The 23,114-nt window shown below is 37.6% G+C and overlaps 2 protein-coding genes and 2 long non-coding RNA genes across 4 annotated transcripts in view; 1 reads left to right on the forward strand and 3 right to left on the reverse strand.

Moving 5' to 3' along the window:
* Window positions 1-2,146: 2,146 nt before the first annotated feature.
* prox2 (prospero homeobox 2) lies at window positions 2,147-22,928 on the reverse strand. Its single transcript, XM_082143522.1, has 5 exons — window positions 22,433-22,928; window positions 19,903-21,066; window positions 16,954-17,059; window positions 8,949-9,143; window positions 2,147-2,969 (listed from the first exon to the last, which is right to left on the reverse strand). The coding sequence occupies exons 2-5, from the start codon at window positions 21,033-21,035 to the stop codon at window positions 2,802-2,804; spliced, it is 1,602 nt and encodes a 533-aa protein (XP_081999648.1). The 5' UTR covers window positions 21,036-21,066; window positions 22,433-22,928; the 3' UTR covers window positions 2,147-2,801.
* Window positions 2,977-4,389, reverse strand: LOC309479536. Its single transcript, XR_014199281.1, has 3 exons — window positions 4,339-4,389; window positions 3,665-3,843; window positions 2,977-3,565 (listed from the first exon to the last, which is right to left on the reverse strand). It is a non-coding gene; the product is annotated as an uncharacterized lncRNA (long non-coding RNA).
* On the reverse strand, window positions 4,510-5,675 carry LOC309479544. Its single transcript, XR_014199289.1, has 4 exons — window positions 5,332-5,675; window positions 5,036-5,251; window positions 4,771-4,802; window positions 4,510-4,538 (listed from the first exon to the last, which is right to left on the reverse strand). It is a non-coding gene; the product is annotated as an uncharacterized lncRNA (long non-coding RNA).
* The window catches only part of LOC309479447 (uncharacterized protein), a 148,951-nt gene continuing 142,849 nt past the window's right edge, over window positions 17,013-23,114 (forward strand). Inside the window, exon 1 of the mRNA XM_082143589.1 lies at window positions 17,013-18,045. The gene's annotated coding sequence lies outside the window, so the exon portion shown is untranslated. The remainder of the gene's footprint in view (window positions 18,046-23,114) is intronic.

Genomic DNA, 23,114 nt, shown 5'->3' on the forward strand with positions numbered 1-23,114 from the left:
GGTGGATTAGTTGCACCTTAGTGGCCTGGAATCGGGGAAAGATGTTTTGAATGGAGCTGTAGGGACTTACATGGGGGATGTCCAGTTAGCAGAACAGGAACACAGCCGTCAGGAGCTTTGAAAGGGGAAAGGAGGCCTAGCGGCATCAGTGTGTCGTTGTGCCGAACACGTAAGCTGATGTTTGTGAGGTGAAACGCTGAAGGAGAATCTTCACGCAGCTCTTTCCACTCGACCACAGTGACCACAGCCGTCCAAACGGGACAGACGCTACACGGGACAGAACAAACATTCTTCCTGTAACATCAATGAAACAGTCATTCAGAGTTAAAATAAGTTCTCAAAGGGTTAGCACAAAAACCTTATTTATACATCATTCATCATGGGACTTTTGTTTCTGAAATGGACTTTTGTCAAACTTGTTTTAAATGTCGCTACTTGTCACTAAGTAACATTCTAATGTTTGAAGAACGATGAAAACCGAATGTTCGGCAACATTTTCAGCTTGTTTAGCAAATATTTCGTGAATATACACACTGCGCATGTGCACAAGGGTTTGATTCAGAAAGCATTTGGATTCAAAGGTTTCCATATTATTCATTCAATATTTTCCTATTTAAGATCTACTCCTTTCAATCAGACTGAAATTCGGATCAAGCTCATTCAGATCGTTTGAGGTGTTTTACATTCAGGAGCCACTGAGCCATCAGTCCGATTATTAAAGTCCCCCTGTAGTCAATAATTTTATCCCGAAAAACTCATCTTTGATCACCAAAATGACATATTTAGAAAAAAAAAAATGCCTTAAAATATCTTGAATGTAACTCGACACCCTTGCCTCATTTAGTATACGCTGTTCTATGAATATGCAAATGAGCCCCGCCTCCACTCACTCACTCAGCTCAGAGATCCACTGGTTGACGATCACACGTTGATCTGATTGGTTACAAGGTAGTTTGTGACGTCAGAAACACCAGCGATTTCAAAGCGTGTGTTTGAGACTGTCTTTGGTTCACTGCAGTTTTAAGGAGGAAATACTCAGCAATGGTGTCGCCTTATGAACTTACACATGGTTTGTCTTAAAGCATATTAAAAACACCACATAGACACATAAACTACATTAAAAGCTGGATTTACACCACAGGGAGACTTTAACAGATTAGGGTGCATGTAGAAATTGCCAATCATTGTTTGTATTTTTTATTTTTGCTCCATTTTTAACCTTTTGGTTCTCTTTGCATGGTGATCAAATATGACCAATTTTTTATTTATAAATGAGATGAATGTACTATATTTTAATTCTAGAATGTTTTATATATATATATATATATATATATATATATATATACATATATATATTGTATTTGTTATGGTACTAAATAATATGTATGCAGTAATTTCATTTATTAACTTTTTGAGCACAGACCTGAAACTGAAACTTCCAATTAAAACTGTTGTAAATCTTGGATGTTTTGGATCACAGACTGAAGTTTGATCTCTTCTTTAAAGACGACACTTGGCAGATTATTGTTGAAGTGAAAAAAGTTTAAAAAAGTGAATAAAAAAAAAAAGTTTGTATTTATTGGTATGAAAAATGCACATAAATACTATTTTAAATTTGTATATGAAATTACTTTTTTCTAACACACGTTTTACTCTAAAACTGTGAGAAAGTCAAAGCCATAAATCTAAACATGTTGTGATCCCAATTTGAGGTTGATATCTCAGAAAATGAGCTTTCAGTGAGATGTTGTTCGGCTGCAGTACCAAACGCTTCCACTAGAGGATATTCGTCTCACATTCATTTTACAATGCGCTCATTTTTAACTGTGAGGACCATTTAACCTGTTCGAATCATGTCCATGATTATTTTTTATTTATTTTTTCACACAGCAAGTGTCAAAACCTTTACCAAGTTTCATACCTTTCCGATGAAGTAAAAAACTTCAAAACATAAAATGTTTCAGTCGAAAATGACCGAAGAGCATCAGAGGGTTAAATCTGAACACAATGGCGAGATTTAAGAGATGGAAGACTGTCAAACAGGTCAAAATTTGGTCATGTTTTGCTACAATAAAATAACAGCAAACAGGTTTGGATTGTCACAATTTATTTTATTTTTTTAATGTTTTTTTGGAGAGGGGGGGGGGGGGGGGGGGTGTTTCTTTATGTTGAAAGAAAGCGTTTATATCAGAACCCTCAAAAAATTAACCCCATATTAACTGCAGCAATATGAATCTTTTATTATTAAATGAAAAACCACACACTGCTAGATAATGATAAACAAGAATATGAAAACCAGTATACATGAGATTGGCAAATTCTGAGGGAAATGCTTCTACATGCAATATATGTTAATCTGGGGTCCCACATAAACAGCAATATTCCACCTTTACTCATATCATACAGCTAAATTATACTTATTTACACCTTTTTTTAATAATTATTACAGATGCTTCATGAGATACTTCACAGAAGAAACAAATGCACATTAAAAACACAAATCATAACTGCTTTTCCAGTTCATTACCAGGACTAAAAAACACACCACACATTTGTCTACAGTGGCATTATAAAAGCAAAATATATTACATTGAAAAACCAAAATCCAAACTATTATTATTATTATTATTTAACAAGCCTATTCCACAGACAAAATGAAACAAACTCGCTGGCAGTCAACAGCAAAATATTTAGAATATATATTTAGATTTGTCTATAAAGCTGACGATTCACTTATAAAAAGACACATGTGTGATTGACACTCATGATAAATAAAGCGTCCTGTAGGTGGCGCTCTGGGTTTACAGGTAGGAAGGGGATTTGAAGTCCTCGGGAACGTCACTGTCCAGTTTGCAGATGACCTTGTAGATGGCTTTCTTCCAGGAGGGGTCGGAGTCTTTGGAGAGGGAGACGGCGCTGAAGAACTCCTGAAGTGTGATTTCAGCGACCTCCAGGAATCTGTCAGGAACCTGAGGAACACACGTTTGAGACAGACGTCAGTCAGACACTGATTACACACTCAATAGACCCTTTTTACAAAAACGTCACTATGTTTACTAACTGAAAAGCGGTCTATAATGCAGTGTGTGAATCCTCACTAGTGCTACTGTGATCAGACTGAGTATGTAAGTGAAGTGTTTGTGCAACTTTCATCATGAGTGATTCTTCAAATTATGTGTTAATGAGAACAGCAAACCAGATCACCTTAGAAACACCTTAGTTACCAGCCAGAAACACAATGCCAGCACCTAGCAACAACCCAGGACCCACTAGGAACTACATAACAAGCATCCAGAATTCCCCAGCAATAACGTAAAATGCCTTAGCAACCACTCAGAACACCTATGCAACCACTTAGAGCCTCCTAGCAACCACCTAACAACCACCCAAAATACCCCAGCAACACCCTAAAATGCCTTAGCAACCACTCAGAACACCTATGCAACCACTTAGAGCCTCCTAGCAACCACCTAACAACCACCCAAAATACCCCAGCAACACCCTAAAATACCTTAGCAACCACTCAGAACACCTATGCAACCACTTAGAGTCTCCTAGCAACCACCTAACAACCACCCAAAATACCCCAGCAACACCCTAAAATGCCTTAGCAACCACTTAGAGCCTCCTAGCAACCACCTAACCACCACCCAAAAAACACCACCCAAAATACCCCAGCAACACCCTAAAATGCCTTAGCAACCACTCAGAACACCTATGCAATCACTTAGAGCCTCATAGCAACCACCTAACAACCACCCAAAATACCCCAGCAACACCCTAAAATGCCTTAGCAACCACTCAGAACACCTATGCAACCACTTAGAGCCTCCTAGCAACCACCTAACAACCACCCAAAATACTCCAGCAACAACCTAAAATGCTTTAGCAACCACCTAGGACACACATGCCTAGAAACCACTTAAATTTCAGCGACCTCCAAGAATCTGTCAGGAACCTGAGGAATAAACGTTTGAAACAGACCTCAGTCAGACACCGATTACACACTCAATAGACCTTTTTTGAAAAACGATGTTCACAATGTTTACTAACTGAAAAGGGGTCTATACTGCAGTGAGTGAACCCTCACTAGTGCTACTGTGATCAGACTGAGTGTGTAAGTGCAGTGAAACGCCTTAGTAGCCAGGCAGAATGCCATGGCAACCACCCAGAACCACAATGCCAGCACCTAGCAACCACCCAGGACACCCTAGCAACTACATAACAAGCATCCAGAATGTCCCAGCAACAACCTTAAATGCCTTAACAACCACCCAGAACACCTATGAAACCACCTAGCAACCACTTAGAGCATCCTAGCAACCACCTAACAACCACCCAAAATACCCCAGCAACAACCTAAAATGCCTTAGCAACCACCCAGAACACACTAGCCTTGAAACCACTAAACAATGCCTTAGCAACCAAACAGAATTCCCTAGCAACTACCTAACAACCAACCAAAATATCCAGCAATGACCTAAAATGCCTTAGCAGCCACCCAGAACACACTAGGCTTGAAACCACCTAGTAATGCCCTAGCAACCACTAAGAACCACAATGCTAGCTCCTAGCAACCACCCAGCACACCCCACCAACTACTTAACAAGCATTCATAATGCTCCATTGATAACCTAAAATGCCTGAACAACCACCCAGAACACCCATGAAACCACCTAGCAACCACTTAGAGCATTCTAGCAACCACCAAACAATCACCCAAAATACCCCAGCAACAACCTAAAATGCCTACTACTCAGAGCATCCAACATGGCAACCACCCAGAACCACAATGCCAGTACCTAGCAACCACCCAGGACACCTTAGCAACTACATAACAAGCATCCAGAATGCCCAAGCCACAACCTAAAATGCCTTAACAACCACCCAAAACACCTATGAAACCACCTAGCAACCACTTAGAGCCTCCTAGCAACCACCTAACAACCACCCAAAATACCCCAGCATTGACCTAAAATGCATTAGCAACCACCCAGAATGCCCTAGCAACCACCCACAACCACAATGCCAGCACCTAGCAACCACCGAACAACAACCTGAATACCCCAGTAACAACCTAAAATGGCTTAGCAAACATCCAGAACACATATATCCAGAAACCACTTAACAATACCTTAGCAACCACCCAGAATGCCCTAGCAACCTCCATAGCACCCATGCAACAACCTAGCAACCACCTAACAACTAAAAAGAACACCATAGCAACAACTTAAAGTGCCTTAGCCACCACCTAGAACACCCTAAGCCTATAAACCACCTAACAACCACCCCAAATACCCCAGCAACAACCTAAAATGTCTTAGCAACCACCCAGAACCACCATTCAAGCACTTGGCAACTATTCAAAACATCCTAGCAACAACATAAAATGCCTTAGCAACCACTCAGAACCAAAATGCAAGCCCCTAGCAAAAACCCAGAACACCCTAGCCCATAATTTATTTAATGTACAGTATAGAGTGCTTTTAACAGTATAGCAGCTCAAAGCAGCTTTACAGTGATAATAGGAAATTAAAGTGACAGAGATTGTTGTGGCTTTACAGCAGCTCTAGAATAAAGTTATTGTCCAGCCAGTTAGTTTTGATTGATTGATTGAAAAAGTAAAAAAACGTTATCATCTCCACGTAAACGTCAAAAACGTGAATCTATGGAAACGGTGACGGCGTGCTCATGCGTATTACGTGTTTAGTCCATAGACCTTATGTAGCCCCGCCCCTTTTCAGCGCTGCACTCGTTGATAACTTTTGCTAACTTTACAATAAGTAAATCCCCTTCTCCAGCTAATCACTCCTCGACAGCGATGCCATAGAGATATACAGAGCGACCACTGAAACAGAAGTTCAAAGACAATATTCTAAAGATGCTGCGCGCTCGTTTCTCTGGCGCAGAAGGTCTATAGGTATGCGCGCAAGTCCTTGATCTTTACGCAGCATCTTTAATGTTCTCGTTTTAAACCAAATACAGTGTCAGAATCATTAGGTGAGCAGCGTGGATGGACGCTTTGATTGTTGCATCGAACTTAACTGCTCGGAAAATGCATGAAAGGACAGGGTTCCCATCGCAGGAATCCAGGCGGCGCATCACTTTGAAGGACTCGGGCATGTGTGTGTGTGTGTGTGTGTGAGGGTGGGAAGAAGGTGGATCTATCCGGTGGCATTATTTCCCGAAGAGTAGCTCCGCTTCGCTGTTGACAGTTTTGTTTCTCGTGCATCTCCAGACACAAAAGCAGGCCCTGGGAAAGGAATGTCTTGGTGCTGAGGTAAAGACAACTCTCTCGGCTCGTTCCCATCGGCCGGCCCGGCACTCTTGGGATTTCTGGCTTCTTTCGCATCAGTAGCAATCCGAACGGCAGTCAGGCGTGGCCAGGGCATAATCTCAAGTTGTTTTAGCAGATGCTGCAGCTTCCTCTTCCCACAGTTTGGATCTGGGATCTGGGATCATGCGCAGATACAGGTGCGGATCCACTCGCGGGTCAGAACGAGGACACCCGACTGAAAGAACCGGCTCGGACCAGCCTGAATCTCTCTGAGGCTTCGTCTACATTAATCCGGATACATTTGAAAACAGCGTTTTCGTTTAGAAGCGCTCTCCGTCCACACTGGTGTTTGCAGGCGTTTCAGTGCGGATGAGAAACTTCTGGAAAACGCCTGAAAACGCTAAATTCATCTTCACTGCGCATGAGTAAACCCTCACACACACTCACTGAGATGATACAGACGGAAAATAAATTATAAAGTTATCGTGCAATTCTTCTGGCAGGATCATTTTATTTAGCAAAATATCTCCTCATTCACTGAAGCGTCCAGCAAACTCACTCAGCATTATATGTTTGGTGTAAAACGCTAAAACTGCTCTCATGTTCAGCAAATGTGAGTGAATCCTGTCATCTTTGCAGGACTGTGATATGAAGAGTTTGCAAAGTAACATATTTTAGCAACTGTGTGAAAGTGAATCGCACATAACAGACACAATACCGCTATAAACATCAATATCTATTGGTTCAATATGTGTCACATGACTAAACTCACGTCATCGTTTTCAAATACCTCTGTTTTCTCAGTCCACACTACAACACGACACAGCGTTTTCAAATTTGTCCACTTTGGAGAGCGTTTTCAAAAAGCGTTGTTTTCATTAATAAAAACGCCATCTCAGTGTGGAGGGAGGACAAAACGGGCCGAGGACAGCCGACTGAAAGAACCAGCCTGAATCTCTGAATCTGGTTTATGATGCAGATCAGCATGCTCTACGCTAGGATCCAGTCTTGATGTATATGGGTTTAAATATGTGACCCTGGACCACAGAACCAGTCACGAGTCGCACGGGTATATTTGTGGCAATAGCCAACAATACATTGTATGGGTCAAAATGATAGATTTTATGCCGAAAATCATTAGGATATAAAGTAAAGATCATGTTCCATGAAGATATTTTGTTATAAAAAAAATATTTTTGTGAGTGAATGCAGCAAAATCGCAAACATAAATGGACAACTTAAAAGGTGATTTTCTCAATGTTTAGATTTTTTTGCACCCTCAGATTCAAGATTTTCAAATCTCGATTTTAAAAAATGTACCCTTGTGACTGGTTTTGTGGTCCAGGGTCACATTTATCCTCTATTCTTACTAGAGGGTTTATTTAAAATGAGGTTTAAATATGTAAGGTATATTCAAGTGTAAATATGGAAGGCATATTGTTTGTACAATCATTTAATTATATTTTTTCTTTCACCTTTTTTCAGATTGATGTATTGGAGTGGTAAGCCATAATAATAATAATAGTAATAATTGTTGTTGCATACTTCCTTTTTCTTTTTTCCTTTTTTTATTTCTCTGTGTTGTTCTCTTTTCTGATTTTAGGTTATGTTTGTAATGCTTGAAAATTAATAAACACATTTATAAAAACAAACACAAAACATGCTATACGCTGGAGAAACTCTCACTAAATCCTGATGTGCATTTAAACAGTAACTGAACTTTATCTAGCAAATAATCATTATACTTATGTCATTTATTAACAAATATGGGAAAGGGAAACTCCTACAAATGCAATAAAGTCAGCCGCAAAAATAACCCAGTCCACGTCTTTTCAGCACTAATTTTGTCTTTAGTAAACCTGACAGTAGTTTTTAATGCCAAAAGAGGGTTTGTGCTGGAAGCTGTTAGTAAATCTCAAGATGAGCTCAATCGACAGCATTTATGGTATGATGTTGATTACTGCTAAAAAAATTATTTTGGTTTGATCATTTTCTTTAAAAAAGCACAACATGAGGCACTTACAGCGATGCCAATCTGTTAAACATTAAAGTTCCCCTGTAGTCAATAATCTTATTCCTTAAAACTCATCTTTGATCATCAAGTCCCCCTGTGGTGTAAATCCAGCTTTTAATGTTGTTTATGTGTGTATGTGGCGTTTTTAATATGCTTTAAGACAAACCATGTGTAAATTCATAAGTCGACAGCATTGCTGAGTATTTTCTCCTTAAAACTGCAGTGAACCAAAGACAGTCTCAAACACACGCTTTGAAATCGCTGGTGTTTCTGATGTCACAAACTACCTTGTAACCAATCAGATCAACGTGTGATCATCAACCAGTGGATCTCTGAGCTGAGTGAGTGAGTGGAGGCGGGGCTCATTTGCATATTCATAGAACCGCGTATACTAAATGAGGCAAGGGTGTCGAGTTACATTCAAGATATTTTAAGGCATGAAGACATTTTTATTAAGGAAAAAACATTTAAATATATCATTTTGGTGATCAAAGATGAGTTTTAAGGGATAAAATGATTGACTAAAGGGGAACTTTCACACATTTGACCATATTTACATGCATTCCACCTAAAACCAGTGCAGTATCTGCTTGAACTGGTCTATTTAGTTTCAGCAAACATCCAACATTCCGTGTACAGATGTAAAGGCGTGAGTACCTGGAAGTCGTTGGCTTTGTTGTAGTGCATGTTGAGGGCACGGAAGAGCTCGGACTCTCTGGTGATGGAGATGTCTTTCACATCGTTCACGCCGTCTATGATGGCCTGACGAGCAAACTTCTCCATCTGGATGTAGTAGAACTCTCGGAAGTTGCTGAACCACTTGATCAGCTGGGACGTGATGCAGCGATTGAACTAAAAACATTAAAAAATGATATATCAAAAAATATTTAAAAAATACGTGTCAAATTGAGAGGGACTCTTATACGCTGTCTGCATCAATGTAATACATTTTTATCACTGGTCTGACAGCGCTCGTCAGTGTCAGATTGATTGAGATGACCAATCATAAAGAAGGGGGGGTTTACTGTCCAGAAAACTTATTCCAGCGCGACTCTGGAAAACACTGTATCTAAACATTTAAAATCTGTTTGTGATTCAAACTTCTCTACTTTTTTTTTTCTATTTTGCCATTTTGAATTTAAAATACATTATTTACGTGAATTCGTAATTAGATGCGACAAGAGAAGAAACATTAACTTAGTCGTTTCAGCATATTAGGCTCATGATTAAGAGTGAATGGTGCGTATTTTAACCATAAAACATACAAACAGACACATCAGGCTATTTAAAAGAGTGCATTTGACAGAATATTTTAGAGTTGAGCAAATAACTACTTCACTAGAAAAATTACATAATTGTTTTCCACAAATTTTCATGGCCTGGAAATCACAATTTTAAAATTGCCTCAAGTTTCGAGGTTTTCTATGACCATGTTTCAACACTTTGACTATAGAGGCTATAATGTGCTCTTATGATAGTCAGTGTCCTCCTGAGAAGCGATCGGAACACATGGGAAGACTGCATGGAGAGCAGGAGGAATCCCGTATCACAAGCATCAGCAATCTAGAGTCGTGGCACTACTTGTTTCATAAACGTTTGTTGGGAACACTTTATAATTATGGTCCGTCATTAATAAGTAACTACAGGTGAAACTCACAAAATTAGAATATCGTGCAAAAGTTCATTTATTTCAGTAATTCAACTTAAAAGGGGAAACTAATGTATTATATAGAAAATTACATGCAAAGTGAGATATTTCAAGCCTTTATTTGTTATAATTTTGATGAATATGGCTCACAGCTTATGAACATTTTCAAAATTGCAAAGATTTTGAATTTGGGGTTTTCATAAGCTGTATATTGTAATTTGGCTTATTTGCATGTAATTATGCATAATTTACTGTTATTACTATAGTAAGTGCATGTAACATATGTAACAAATACACTGTAAAATAAAGTGTTACCCACATTAACACGTCAGCTACTACTATTAACTACTATAGAAACAAGATTAACTAATCAGTAAGTAATATCACATTTAGGAGATAGTTCCTTATTAGTTAATCAATGATTACTTGATGGGATTTGCCTTATTATTAACCATTAACTAAATGACAAATTATAAAGGACATTATCGTGTGTCTGAGACTCAATCAGTCATCATTTTTACTCTGATTATAGTCATAAAATGCATCACTAATTACTCAAGTGTTTCCTATTTTAGCTTATTTTAAAGTGAAAAACATCTTTTCCTCTTTATAATAATGGTCCAGATCTCTAGTAGTTCCTGAGGAGTGACTAGGCAACACTTGAGTAATTACTGAAGTATTTTATGACCTCAGACACGTTAATATTGTGATTAGTAATTAATTAATAATTCTTTATAATTTGGCATAATTACCTATTACCGGTAGTTCTTAATGATGACAATCTGATTAAGTAATTATTGATCACCAAATAAGGAACTATCTTAGGCCTAAATGTGAAATGACTTACTGATTAGTTAAGCTTGTTTCTATAGTGGTTAATAGAAGAAGCTTGGGTTACACTTTATTTTACAGTGTCCTTGTTACATATGTTACATGCACTTACTATAGTAATAACAGTAAATTATGCATAATTACATGCAAATAACCCTCAACCAAACCCTACCCTAACCCTATAGTAAGTACATGTAGTTGCTTAATATTACTCAGTACTTAAATATATAATTACACTGTAACAATGACACCTTAAAATAAAGTGTAACCTTAATGTGTTACTACTCATTAGTCCTGCTTATTAATGACGGACCATTATTATAAAGTGTTACCGAGTTTGTTTGTTGTGTTTGTTGTTATTCTAGCGCTGGCTTTCCACACTATTGTCAGCCACACACTCCTGTTTAATGGGCTGTGGTCACACCTCGTCTTTCCCAGCAATGTCTTGCACACAGAATCACCTCTATCCAAACAGCAGATGAAACCGCTATTCACATCAGCCCTGTTATTACAAGCCTGATCCGATCTCAGAGCTCAGAGCTGCCCAAGGGCTCAAAGACGCTTCTTCTGGTGGAGTGTGAGAAAGGGGTCAGAAGGAAAGTGGCTTCGGCTGACGGGAATGGGATCGGGCACTGGGATTAGTCCAGGCTTTGTGTGCTGTGACTTCCCACAGGAGTTCGCCGGGACTCTCCTTGCTCCTTGATTCCAGTTCACATTGATACGCGGAAGAAAAAATTCGGTATTATTAATTTTTAAGGCCAGACAAGTAATTTGGTGAGGTCAATTTGTATAGAAAGACAAACACGCCTGTGCACATATATATTCAAACGCACACACCTATAGACTAAACACGTAATGCGCATGTGAACGCCGTCTGCGCTTTCACAGATTCATGTTTTTGAAGTTTACACAGAGATGATTACGCTTTTCAACATTTTTCAAGGTTTGCGTTCTCGAGCAACGAGAGTCGTGTTAGCGGCCGCTAAGTTAATAACTAATGATCTTTGCAATGGAAGTGAATCAATCAAAACTAACTTTATCTGGACAATAACTTTATTCTAGAGCTGCTATAAAGCCTAAACAATCTCTGTTACTGTAATCTCCTATTATCACTGTAAAGCTGCTTTGAAACTATCTACATTATAAAGCGCTGTATAAATGAAGGAGACATGACTGGCTAACGATCAGTGGTCAGGAAAGCCTGTGATGGACGAACACACGAGACACAGTGTCAGAAAGCTCCTCATCTACAGTGAACTTCATTTTCTGGGCCTTTCTGTGTGTATCATTTGATTCCTTAAAGTCCCCATGAAATAAAAATTTTAATCTTGAAACAGATAATACAAATAGTCTTATTCTAAATGATTTCTCTGTGACATCTCTTCTCTTCTCTGATGATGAGGGCGGGGCTATAACCTGTCACTCACATGAGATCAGCCAATAGCAAACCACAACCATCCAATCAATTCCCCACAGACACAATCAAGCCCCGCCCACATTTGTTCATGTTCCAGAAGCGCTTCACTCGATATACGACACAATAGACTTCCCGTCATGGATTTGTCACATACTGTTGTGGTCATATTTGTTGCTATTGTTGGGAGAAGAAACATCCTCATGACTGATTCCTGATTTAACCAAACCTTCATGAAACACTACTTTCAAAACCAATATTATCAGACGAGCTTTTGCGCTTTTCTAATGTTAGGCTGTGGAGAATCTGTGATTTAAAACAGAATTTTATAGAAATTATCAAAATACACAGTAACACTTTATTTTAAGCTGACGTAGTTATACGTTCATGTGCTTACTAGTAATAACAGAAAATTATGCATAGTTACAAGTAACTAACCCTAAACCAAACTCTAATGTAACTCTATAGTAAGTACATGGTTAATTAGTATTACTTAATACTTACATCACCTTAAAATAACATGTAGCCAAACCAAACACTTCCGCCTTTAAAATAACATCTCTATCTATCTGACATTATATCTTTAACATCATCAGATCTGTCTGACCACATGATTCAGACTGAAACAGTTTCTCTAATCTCTCCTCAGTATTTTATGTTCATCAACCTCAGTAATTCAATCTCAACCACACAATGTTTTCCTGACACCAAAATACTGGTGTGACGAGGTTTAGTATAAATTGTGACTTTCAACAATGAAACAAGGATTTTTCTTCAATAATGTGCAATTTAGTACAAAGAACAAAACAAAACTGAATCTTATTTAAATATATAATATAGTTCTATGTAATATATAATGTTGAACTTCAGGGTTTGGCTTATGGATAGTAATTGTGGAAATTGTAGCCTTAGAAAGGCTGTAAGCACATGTTTAGGACTGTGGATAATAGTTTAACCTGTTAACTGTCAAATTTGAAGTTGATATCACAAAAAAATATTTTGTTTAGGCGCTGTACCAAAGATCGCCACTGGGTGACGGCCTCAGTTTATTGAATTTTATTGAAAGTGAAAATAGCGATAAATTCTATTTACCCTATGTAAAAAATAGCAGTATTTTCTTAGCAATAAGTAGACGTTAGATGCTGTTTATTAGAGATCGACCGATAGTGGATTTTACCGATACCGATATTTAGCTTTGACCGTACGTGCCGATAACCGATTAATCAACCGATATTTTTAAAATGGATACTAAAAAAAAAAAAAAAAAACATACCACTGCTGAACTGAATTGTGCTAAATTAAATAAATATATAAATATGAATATATTAAAATGAGATGTTCTACAGAACGAATTCTACAGAAAATAATTTAAACATTTAAATATTACAGGTTTCTTTAGCTATAGATAGTTTAAATCTATAGATATAAACTAATGGAAATAGATGGTAACAATTGCGACATTAAACAATAGGTTTGCGTGTGTTTTGTGGCTTGAGGTACTAATGTTAGAGTCATCTCAGCCTCGACGGCGAACACACTGCTGTTCTTTCTCTGCTAATGAAGCATCTAGTCAACAAATTAATTACTTTATAATGATATGGCAACATGTAACGTAGTGTTCTGTATTCATACCATTTGCTGTCTGTGTTTTAAATGCACATCTGAAGTGTCTCTCCGTGAAGCGCACAGCCTCACGTGTTACAATAAACAACTCGAGTCGCCAGTGATAGTTTGTTATTCTGCCTCTAGAGGGCGCTCTCGCTCTGTGTAATCACTGCACACTCTTCTCAGCCGCAACGGACGCAACCAGGAAAAACTGTCGTTATGGATTTTTGCCGATAATGATAGTTCCACCAATCAACTATCGGTACCGATATATCGGCAAAACCAATGAATCGGTCGACCTCTACCATTTATACTTATAAATAGTGGCAGATACTATTTGCAACACTGTGTTGTTATACATTAAACGGTATGCATTAATAGCATAGAGAGTAAATTATTATATTCATTAAAATCATTAGATGGATGCTGCTTTATTGGGACAATAAAGCCCTTCCTAACCCTACCCCTAACCTTAAACACTTTGTTATTAAACACGTTAGACACTTTATTTCCACTTTTTTAATATTTTCTTTATTTTTGTTGAACATAAATGCCTCTCTGATCTCATATGTGATGGGAAAAGGGAGTAAGTGGGTCAGTTGGCGGAGTTAGTGTAAATAGCCTTTTTTATGCGTTCTTCTTTCACAAATCAATACATTTCTGTCACAATATCACTTCTATCAAAACAGCAACCAATATGCGACCTTGAGTCTCCGACCTTTCCGTCCATACATGTTTTGTCAAGATTAGAAAAAGATTTGGTTACAAAATAGTGAAATAAATGTTGTAATATGAAACTTGACACCGCCCACAAGGGGGAGGAGCTTAATAAAAGGTATCAAAGTACCAGTTTCAAAATGTTTTTCACAGGATGATTTATGATGAATACTGAAATATGTGATGGGGGAAAGGCAGCGGGACATTGACAGCTAACGGGTTAAGAATCGTCCATTTAAAAACAAATTTTTTGAAGGATGTGTCCCTCTATATACTGTATATGAGGGACACGAACCCGAAACCGTTTTGCACTCTTGCACTTTATTTGTGGCCCCTGGACAATAAAATCCCGTGGCCTATATTTGTGTGCGGATCTCTTTTTTCTTATTTTTGATTTCCTTTTGGATCTACGCACCGCAAGAAGAAGATATCACTCATCAGTTTGGGACTAATGTTTGGCGCTACGCCTCTCCATCCTCCCGAAATATTCAAGCCCGAATGTTTCGGTTTCCTGGCGATGCGCCCGACTGAATGTGTGTCGTGTCTTAAACACAGGCTCGTTGATGTGCCGTCTGATGGAGAACCAACGAGAGAGTCATGAAATAACACACAAGCTTTTTCCTGTTGTGTTGACTCATCACAACACTTGTGCCTCAGGACACGTTACACACTCACAGGATATGCCGCTAGACACACACACACACACACACTATCCGCGGCTCAGCGCTCTGCTATTGTAGTGTGCTGAAAGCTGGCGGGCTGAAGGGTTAACGCTGAATAGAGGAGGTTGTGCTCCTCTCCACAGACTCTTTTGTCTCCTTTTGCTGACTTGAGAAACTCTTCTTTTAACTTTGTCAGAGTTAAACCAGCAGTTCAGGAATCACCACCCCAACACACAGGAATATTTGCTCAAGCGTCTAATTTTGTGTTATTTTCCTGTATTTCTGCCAAAGCAATGGAACGTTCTTTTCTGAATTCACAATCCATGTGAATTTATTTTATGCTTAACTGATTATTAGGATAAATATAGATTAAGATAAAAGAGATACAAGTAATAATGTTGTACTTATAATATTAATATAATTGGTTTACTGGACACTCTTATAGAAGAAAAGGTTATATATAGAAACATAAGACTTTTCATATAAAGAGTGAATTCATATTTAGTTTGAATTAATAGGGTCCTATGATGACGATGCAGAAAACGCGAACGAAATCGCGGAATTTACTGGATAATGCAGAATTTAACGGAATTTGTCCGATTTTTTATGAATAAATAAAAAGCAGGTCAGTACACTTAAATCAAATCGCGATATAGACTAGTTTCTGTGAATATTAAACCTCAAAAAGACTATTTCTAAATGAATCCTGCATGTTCTGCATGTCTGAATGGTTTAATTTCAACACGTCAAAATAAAATTTTGGTTTAACTTGAAGAAATTGTGACAGAAAAACGTTACTTTTGTACGGTAGCTTTTTAGGTAGGCCTACGTCTCAATGTATTAATAATACAAACACTAATAATAATACATTATTATTAAAACTTTATTTTTTAAGAAACAATCACAATTGTTCTTCCTTTTTTAATTGTAACAGTAAAGCTCTGTTGTGCAGCACTTTGTTTGACAAAAAAGTTTGTTTAAATTCATATGATTAAATTATAAATTAAATTAATGTTTTATGCTTTCATTTGATTGCCAGAAAAAGGCAAACTAAAAAAGAATCATAGAAATGAAAAAAAAGTAAAAAAAAAAAAAAAAAAGTAATTGTTTTTATGAATATAATTGATTAGACATGCTTTTTTATTATTAAAATTAAAATTAATTAAACCAGTAAAATGGAATCCAGAAAACTTAAAACAGAAAACACAGAATTTAGTAAAAAATAAAACGGAACTAGAGAAAAAAATTTAATAAAACCCTAAACATGTAATTTTTGTTAAACCTTTTTTTTAATTGTTGTTAAATTGTATAAGTTTCATGATTTCAATTAATTAGACATGATTTTTGATCACTAAAATTGAACTAAACCCAAAAAGTTTTTTTTTTTAAACGGGATTTGAAAAATAAATAAAACTGATTTAATTTTTAAAAAAATTATTAAATTTTTTTGTACTTTTTTTTTTTTTTTTTTTAAGCAGCTCATAAACATACTTTATCACTGGAAAAAAAAACCTGTTAAACATGAAATTATTATGAAAGACATTCCTCCTTATATAGAACCTTTTTGGTATAAAGGGTTCTTTAAAATTTTGTCTAGAGCCCTAGAGTTCTATATAGAACCCTATACTTTTCTAGTGATCACAATATGAACAACAGGAGAAGCAACACTGACCCATAATTTGACAGACACAAGTGCTCATGTAAATGAATGTGCCTTGTCCCTTTCGAAATAAAGCAAAGATAAACGTACTGAGAGCCACACTAGTGTGAAACACAGAGACATACCTTGACGTCAGGGAAGAAGTTCTTGAGTAAGTTTGAGCTCGGGTAGCGTGTGTAGAAGAACATCAGTTTGGCTTTCTTCAAATGGTTTGGGGTCAGACCTTCCTGAATGTGAAGAGCGTCAAGGCCTCAAAAACCTCACGATAAATAAAGATCACAGAGACTAACCTCGACTCAGCACTGCGCATTAACACACACTCCCAAACAAATACACATCAATTTGTCCAATTCATCGGCCCAAATGAACGAACAGCTCCGTGTTGACCAGAGAGTGGATTAAGACACGACAGCCAGAATAATTAGATTAAGCACCTCCAATACAAGCCGTCCGCTCCATATCTGCAGATAATAATTGCTTTGCTGTAAAACACACAGATGGTTTTCCTCAGTGAGGATGAAGAGGATCAGCTTACGTCCTTTTACATGCTCAAATAATCCTGTTTCTTTTTAAAATACATTGTTTCGCTCAAAGAAACACCGTAAAGCACAAACAGCTGCTATTAAACAATGAAGCACTTTGAAATAAATTATAAAATATAAATCTAATGTTTAAAAGCGAAGCACTCTGCAATACTGTCACATATGTGTGTATATATTACAGTCAAACCCAAATGTATTCACACTCCTTCAACATTTCTCACATTATCACAGTTTATTCGCTATAGTTTAGAAAATGGTAATAAAATATGAGCAGAACTCAGTTGATATTTGACTGGTTTTGTCCGTCCTTCTGTTAGACTGTCTCACACATGAATTATGTTGAATATCTGTCAGCTGTTAAATTTAACTACACAATTAGATAATACCAGTTTAGCTCAACCAATCACCAAGCAATGCTTCATTTTGTTCAGTCTGTGTGTAAAAAGAGCATTAGCAATTAAAGACAAAACACTTCAGAAAACATTGACTGAATCATTTTTGATCTCAACTCTTAATAACTGTTACTGATAATCACTGTATGAAGAATATTTTGGGTATAATATGTCACAGTTTACTGTATTTTGCTCTCCTCACTTACAGAAATGAACTATAGTGTCCTGCACACACTAGTAAAAAACATATCAGAAATGGTTTCTGGTGTCTGAATAATCTTTGGTTTGACTGCAGATATATATATATGTACGACTCTGGCCATTGATGGTGGTGTATAATGATGGCTGAGAGCCTGCTTTTCACAAACAACCAAAAGTGACCTCTCTCATCCACTCCGATCACATCGAGAGTGCAGAAACATATTCCGCACCTTTTCAAGTCCGAGGAGGGAAAAAATCAGAGAATTTCCAGAAGAGAAACTGTTGCTTTTTCTGCCTTTGAAAATTGGCTTTTGTTCCTAACAATTCTTATCAAAGCCTTGTATTCCTTTTTATTTGTCTTTTCCTGGACTTAAAGTCATTACTGAGCCCAGATTAAAGAAGATGCTACAATTTTCTTTGGGGTTATCGAGATCAAAGCAGAAATTCTCCTTGAAGTCTGCGTCGGTGGAACGGCTCACCGCTGCACTCAATCCTGCGATTGTTCGTCGAGCTCGAGAGCTGGTCGTTTGTTCAGCGCTATCTCGATGTTAACTACTGGATATTAAATAAAAACAGTCAACTAAACAAAGAGGGGGCTCTTTCAGAAGCAGCTCAAGCTAAACAAAGAACATCATGCGTGGATAAAAACCTCTCCTTGTTTCGTTCCTGCAAACAACTTTATGAGACTGTGAAAAGAGAAATCATCAGTGAGATTTCTTTAATCTTCTTTAAACAAGAGACTTTTCTCTGTCATCTGAGAAGCTTCTAATAATCAATAAGACTTGCAGATTTGCAGAGTCACTAAAGACTGTGACCTCAGTATATAACAGCATTTCTCATCTGCAGATCAGATCAACACTCCCACTTCTGACTCATTTGTGTCTATTTCATTAAGGTTTCATTTTTCATGAGTCTTTAGCCTTTATAAATCTTAGATTATGTTAATTTCAACATTAACTGATCAAAAAGTCAAAAGCTGTAACATGTTAATTAACACAAACAATTGATTTTCTATTATCTAGCATTAACCAATATTAATAAATGCTTTACAAAATATATTGCGTGTACTTATTGCATGTTAGATTATGCATGTTGACAAAATGGACCTTATTGTAAAGTGTTGCCATTTTATTAATACTAATGAATTTCAGGAGAGAGAAAAACCAAACCGAACTATTTTCTGGGCAATATTTGCACACTCTGTTACAGAACCGTAGAAGGCGCTTCTAATACGGAACCTTTTCGGCATTTAAAGAGTTATTTAGAACTCTAGAGTTCCATTTAGAACCCTAAGAGCTTTCATCTCAGTTGAGAGAGATCTAATTTCACTCGATCACTTCTGATATCATTTATTGTTCTGTTGTGGCATTAAAGGAAAGGGATGCACCGATATGAACATTTTGGCCGATACCGATAATTCTTCTTTTTTGAAAGCCGATAACCGATATATCGGCCGATAAATCTAAATCCAAATTTTTATATAATTTTTGAGAGCCTGATTATAAAAGCAAAAGTCTCATAATGTCCAAATCACACAATTATAATGATGTTCTTATTATAATTGTATGTCGCCTATGCGCTGCACATGTTGCACTGAACTGTATTTTCCTTTTTGAAGTGATTTCAATCATATTTCAAGCAATTCAAAACCCTCATGTTGAACAGTGCGCATTAGTTGAGAGAGATGGAAGTTTACTCAATCACTTTTGATATTATCATATCAGCTTTGATATATCGGCCAAATTATCTTATCAGGTCGATCACGATAACATTAAAAATGATCATATATCGGGCGATACCGATATATCGTGCATCCCTAAAAAAGACTTTCTTTCTTCTAAACTGATGTTTTGAGGATTGTCGGTACCCAGACCCTTTAGGTCGGACTGATACAGAAAACACTCGGGAATAATAAAGTGTTATTTATTTTTGAAAGGATATATTGAGGGCCATGAAGGAGCTCCTCTCCATGCTCTGCAGATCCGCACACTCCATCTTAACGTGCGGGAGACAGAGCGAGTCCACCGGGACCAGTCCTGCAGGATGATGGTGCTGACCCAGATGATGAGCCTTGGACCTCATGGCCACGCTTTCCCAGGAATGCTCCATGGAGTCCGGAGACGACCTCTCCAGGGAAGCGGGAACACAGGGAAGCCCGGAGAAGGCCGAGTGCGGGCCGTATTTCAGGAGGTGCTCCAGGATCTGGCTGTCGTGTAAGGGAGTGTTGTAGCCGAACTGGAAAGGGGTTTGGTGGAGCGGGAATGGTCGCTTAACGCCCGGGATCATCTGGGATTGGGAAGGCTTACGGACTACTAAGGATAACGCTTCGGTTTGGCTGTCGCTTTCAAAGTGCTCCCTGCTGACCTCCTCCGAGTCGGATATCTCGGAACGGGAGTCGTCCTGGCTCGGCTTGTACTCCGGACTCGTGCTCGGCTTCGTCGCGAGCTTCTTGAAGATTGAATCGATGCTTTCGCTCACGGTGCGGGTCAGCTCGCACTTCAGAGTCTCCTGGAGGTTCTTCACGCTGGATTCGCGGCTCAGTCCCGGTTTGGGCTCGCCCTCGGAGTCGTACACGTGCGAGATCTTCTCCTGGAGCTGGTGCAGGAGTCTCTGCATGCTCTGGAGCTGCTCCTTCAGCTTGTGGCACTCCTCGTCTTTGCTCGTCTTGGGTTTGGCGTCTGGCTCCTGGTGGAGTGGGAGCTTCTGCTTGCGTTTGTCTCGTCGGGAGCGAGCGGATTCGCACTCTCGTTCCGGATCCCCGTGTGATCCCGCCATTCCTCGGATTATGTTTTCCACGCGTGCACGCTTGGCTTGCAGATGCTGCTCGACGTCCACCGACAGGTCCTCGCCCCCGCTCTGCTCCTCGTCCGTCGCACCGGACTCGTTGGCGCAGTAAAGCATGTCGAGGGAGCTCAGTTTGCTGTGGATAGTCTTCCGCAGGAGGTGGGATATGACGGAGCCGTTGTAGGGAGCGAGAGGCTCGTCGTACGCGCTTCTGCGGAAACAAGGGAGCATCTGCTCGGATCGGTTGCCTTCACACCCGTCGCTCTGCTCTGCTGGACTCAGATTCATGCTTGTCACAGTCCGTTTGAGCCTTGCAAATCTGTATGAGTAGTAAATAAAAATCAGAAATACATTAGGCATTGCAATAACTCTGCATTCTGTACCACACACGGCTGTCTTATCCTTTAATGCACACAAAAATGTTTTTTTTATTAAACATATTCATTGAATTGTGAGAATTGTTTATTATATATATGAAAACAATTCTGTTCATCTTTTTTTTAGTAGTAAATCAAATCAGAAATACATTCGGCATTGCAATAACTCTGCATTCTGCTGTTGATTTTCTTACTGCATTATAAATATATAACGACACCTTAAAATGAAGTGTAACCAATATGTTTAATAAATAATAGTGTTGTGTGCATCTAAGGATAAGATTCCATTTGAGCCTTAAAAATCTGTATTATTAGTAAATAAAATCAGAAATACATTAGACATTGCAATAACTCTGCATTCTGGACCATGCATTACGCATCTTATTCTTAAATGCACACACAACTATTTTTTATTAAATATTGAGTTGTGAGTATTGTTTATAATATATGTTTTACTTTTTTGAGCTGATTCCTGTTATTCAAACAGAACAGAGAAATAACATAATATTATATTACATTAAAATAACATAAATTAACATTATTTCACAAGACTTCACAAGAGCAAAAAAATTATATATTTTTCATATATATTTAAAGTGCGTTTCATATCAGTTTGGACTCATCCACAGATGTTCTTCTAATTCTCTCTATATATGTCAATCTGAATACATACTCTACACATACTTTGAACGTTAATATTCAATGTAAACACGTGTTATAAATATGAAACATATACACATAGCCTACATATTCGACTACGTGTCTCTTATGCCTGTTTTATTATGAAAATAATTATGTTCAACTTTTTTGAGCTGATTCCTATGTTATTCAAACAGAAGAGAGAAATAACATAATATTATATTACATTAAAATAACATTATTTCATAAGATAGTTACAAGAGAGAAAAAAAATTATGTATTTTGATATATTTAAAGTGCATTTCATATCAGTTTGGACTCATCCACAGATTTTCTTCTAATTCTCTGTATATATGTCGATCTGAATCAATATCTATACACACTTTAGCACTCTTTACACACTTTGAACGTTAATATTCAATGTAAAAACACGTGTAATAAATATGAAACATAGTCTACATAAACGACTATGTGTCTTATGCCTGTGACTGCATATGCGTTTCGTTTCATATCAGTACTATAATGAAGAATTACTACGTTTATATCGCAAAGTATGTTTTTTCTCACAGAAAAAGAGGTAAAAAACAAAGTTAAGCCAATAAAATCGGCAGTTTTATGAGAGAAACTTCAGCACATGATGAGAGAGAGGAGAGGAGAGCGCGCGCTTACCTGTTGCTCCGGAGACGCTTGAGTGACAGTGAGCGCTCGCGGGGGCGCGCGCTCTGATCTCGGTCCTGTGGTGTGGGCGTGGCCAGAGCCTTCCGTCATCAACATGCCAGCCAATCAGAGACCAGACACACAGACGAGCGAAAACAACTCGGTCACTGAAGTCGTTTCGTGGATTTTATTTTAACTTTTATGTGAACAATTCATTCATTCATTCATTTTATGAAAATGTGATATACACACACTGCAATGAAAAGATGAAATTCGTAATAGTACATATGATGATATTAACAAGCATACATTATAATGCATTACAACGTGTTATTCTATCCTAAGTAGTACTATTAATAATAAAAAAAAAAATTATAATAAATAGTATAAAACAGTAGACAATATGTATGGTTCACAACAGTATCTATTGCGCATAGAGTCGGTTCGTGGATTTTATTTGAACTTTTATTTGAACAAATCATTAAATAATTAATTAATTAATTATATTATTGGAAGAACATACCTTTTGTTGTTAATTATTATTGCTGGAATTGCTGCAATGACAGGCTATTTGACTTTGATATATATATACAGTATATATATATATATATACTTTTCTTGCTTCTCATAGGAAAAACAAATCTCTACAAAATAAAAAATGATAAAAAAGTAATTTTCCATTTATGAGTAGGCT

The sequence above is a fragment of the Leuciscus leuciscus genome, assembly GCF_965113295.1.
Source record: "Leuciscus leuciscus genome assembly, chromosome: 17".
NCBI classification, from domain to species: domain Eukaryota; kingdom Metazoa; phylum Chordata; class Actinopteri; order Cypriniformes; family Leuciscidae; genus Leuciscus; species Leuciscus leuciscus.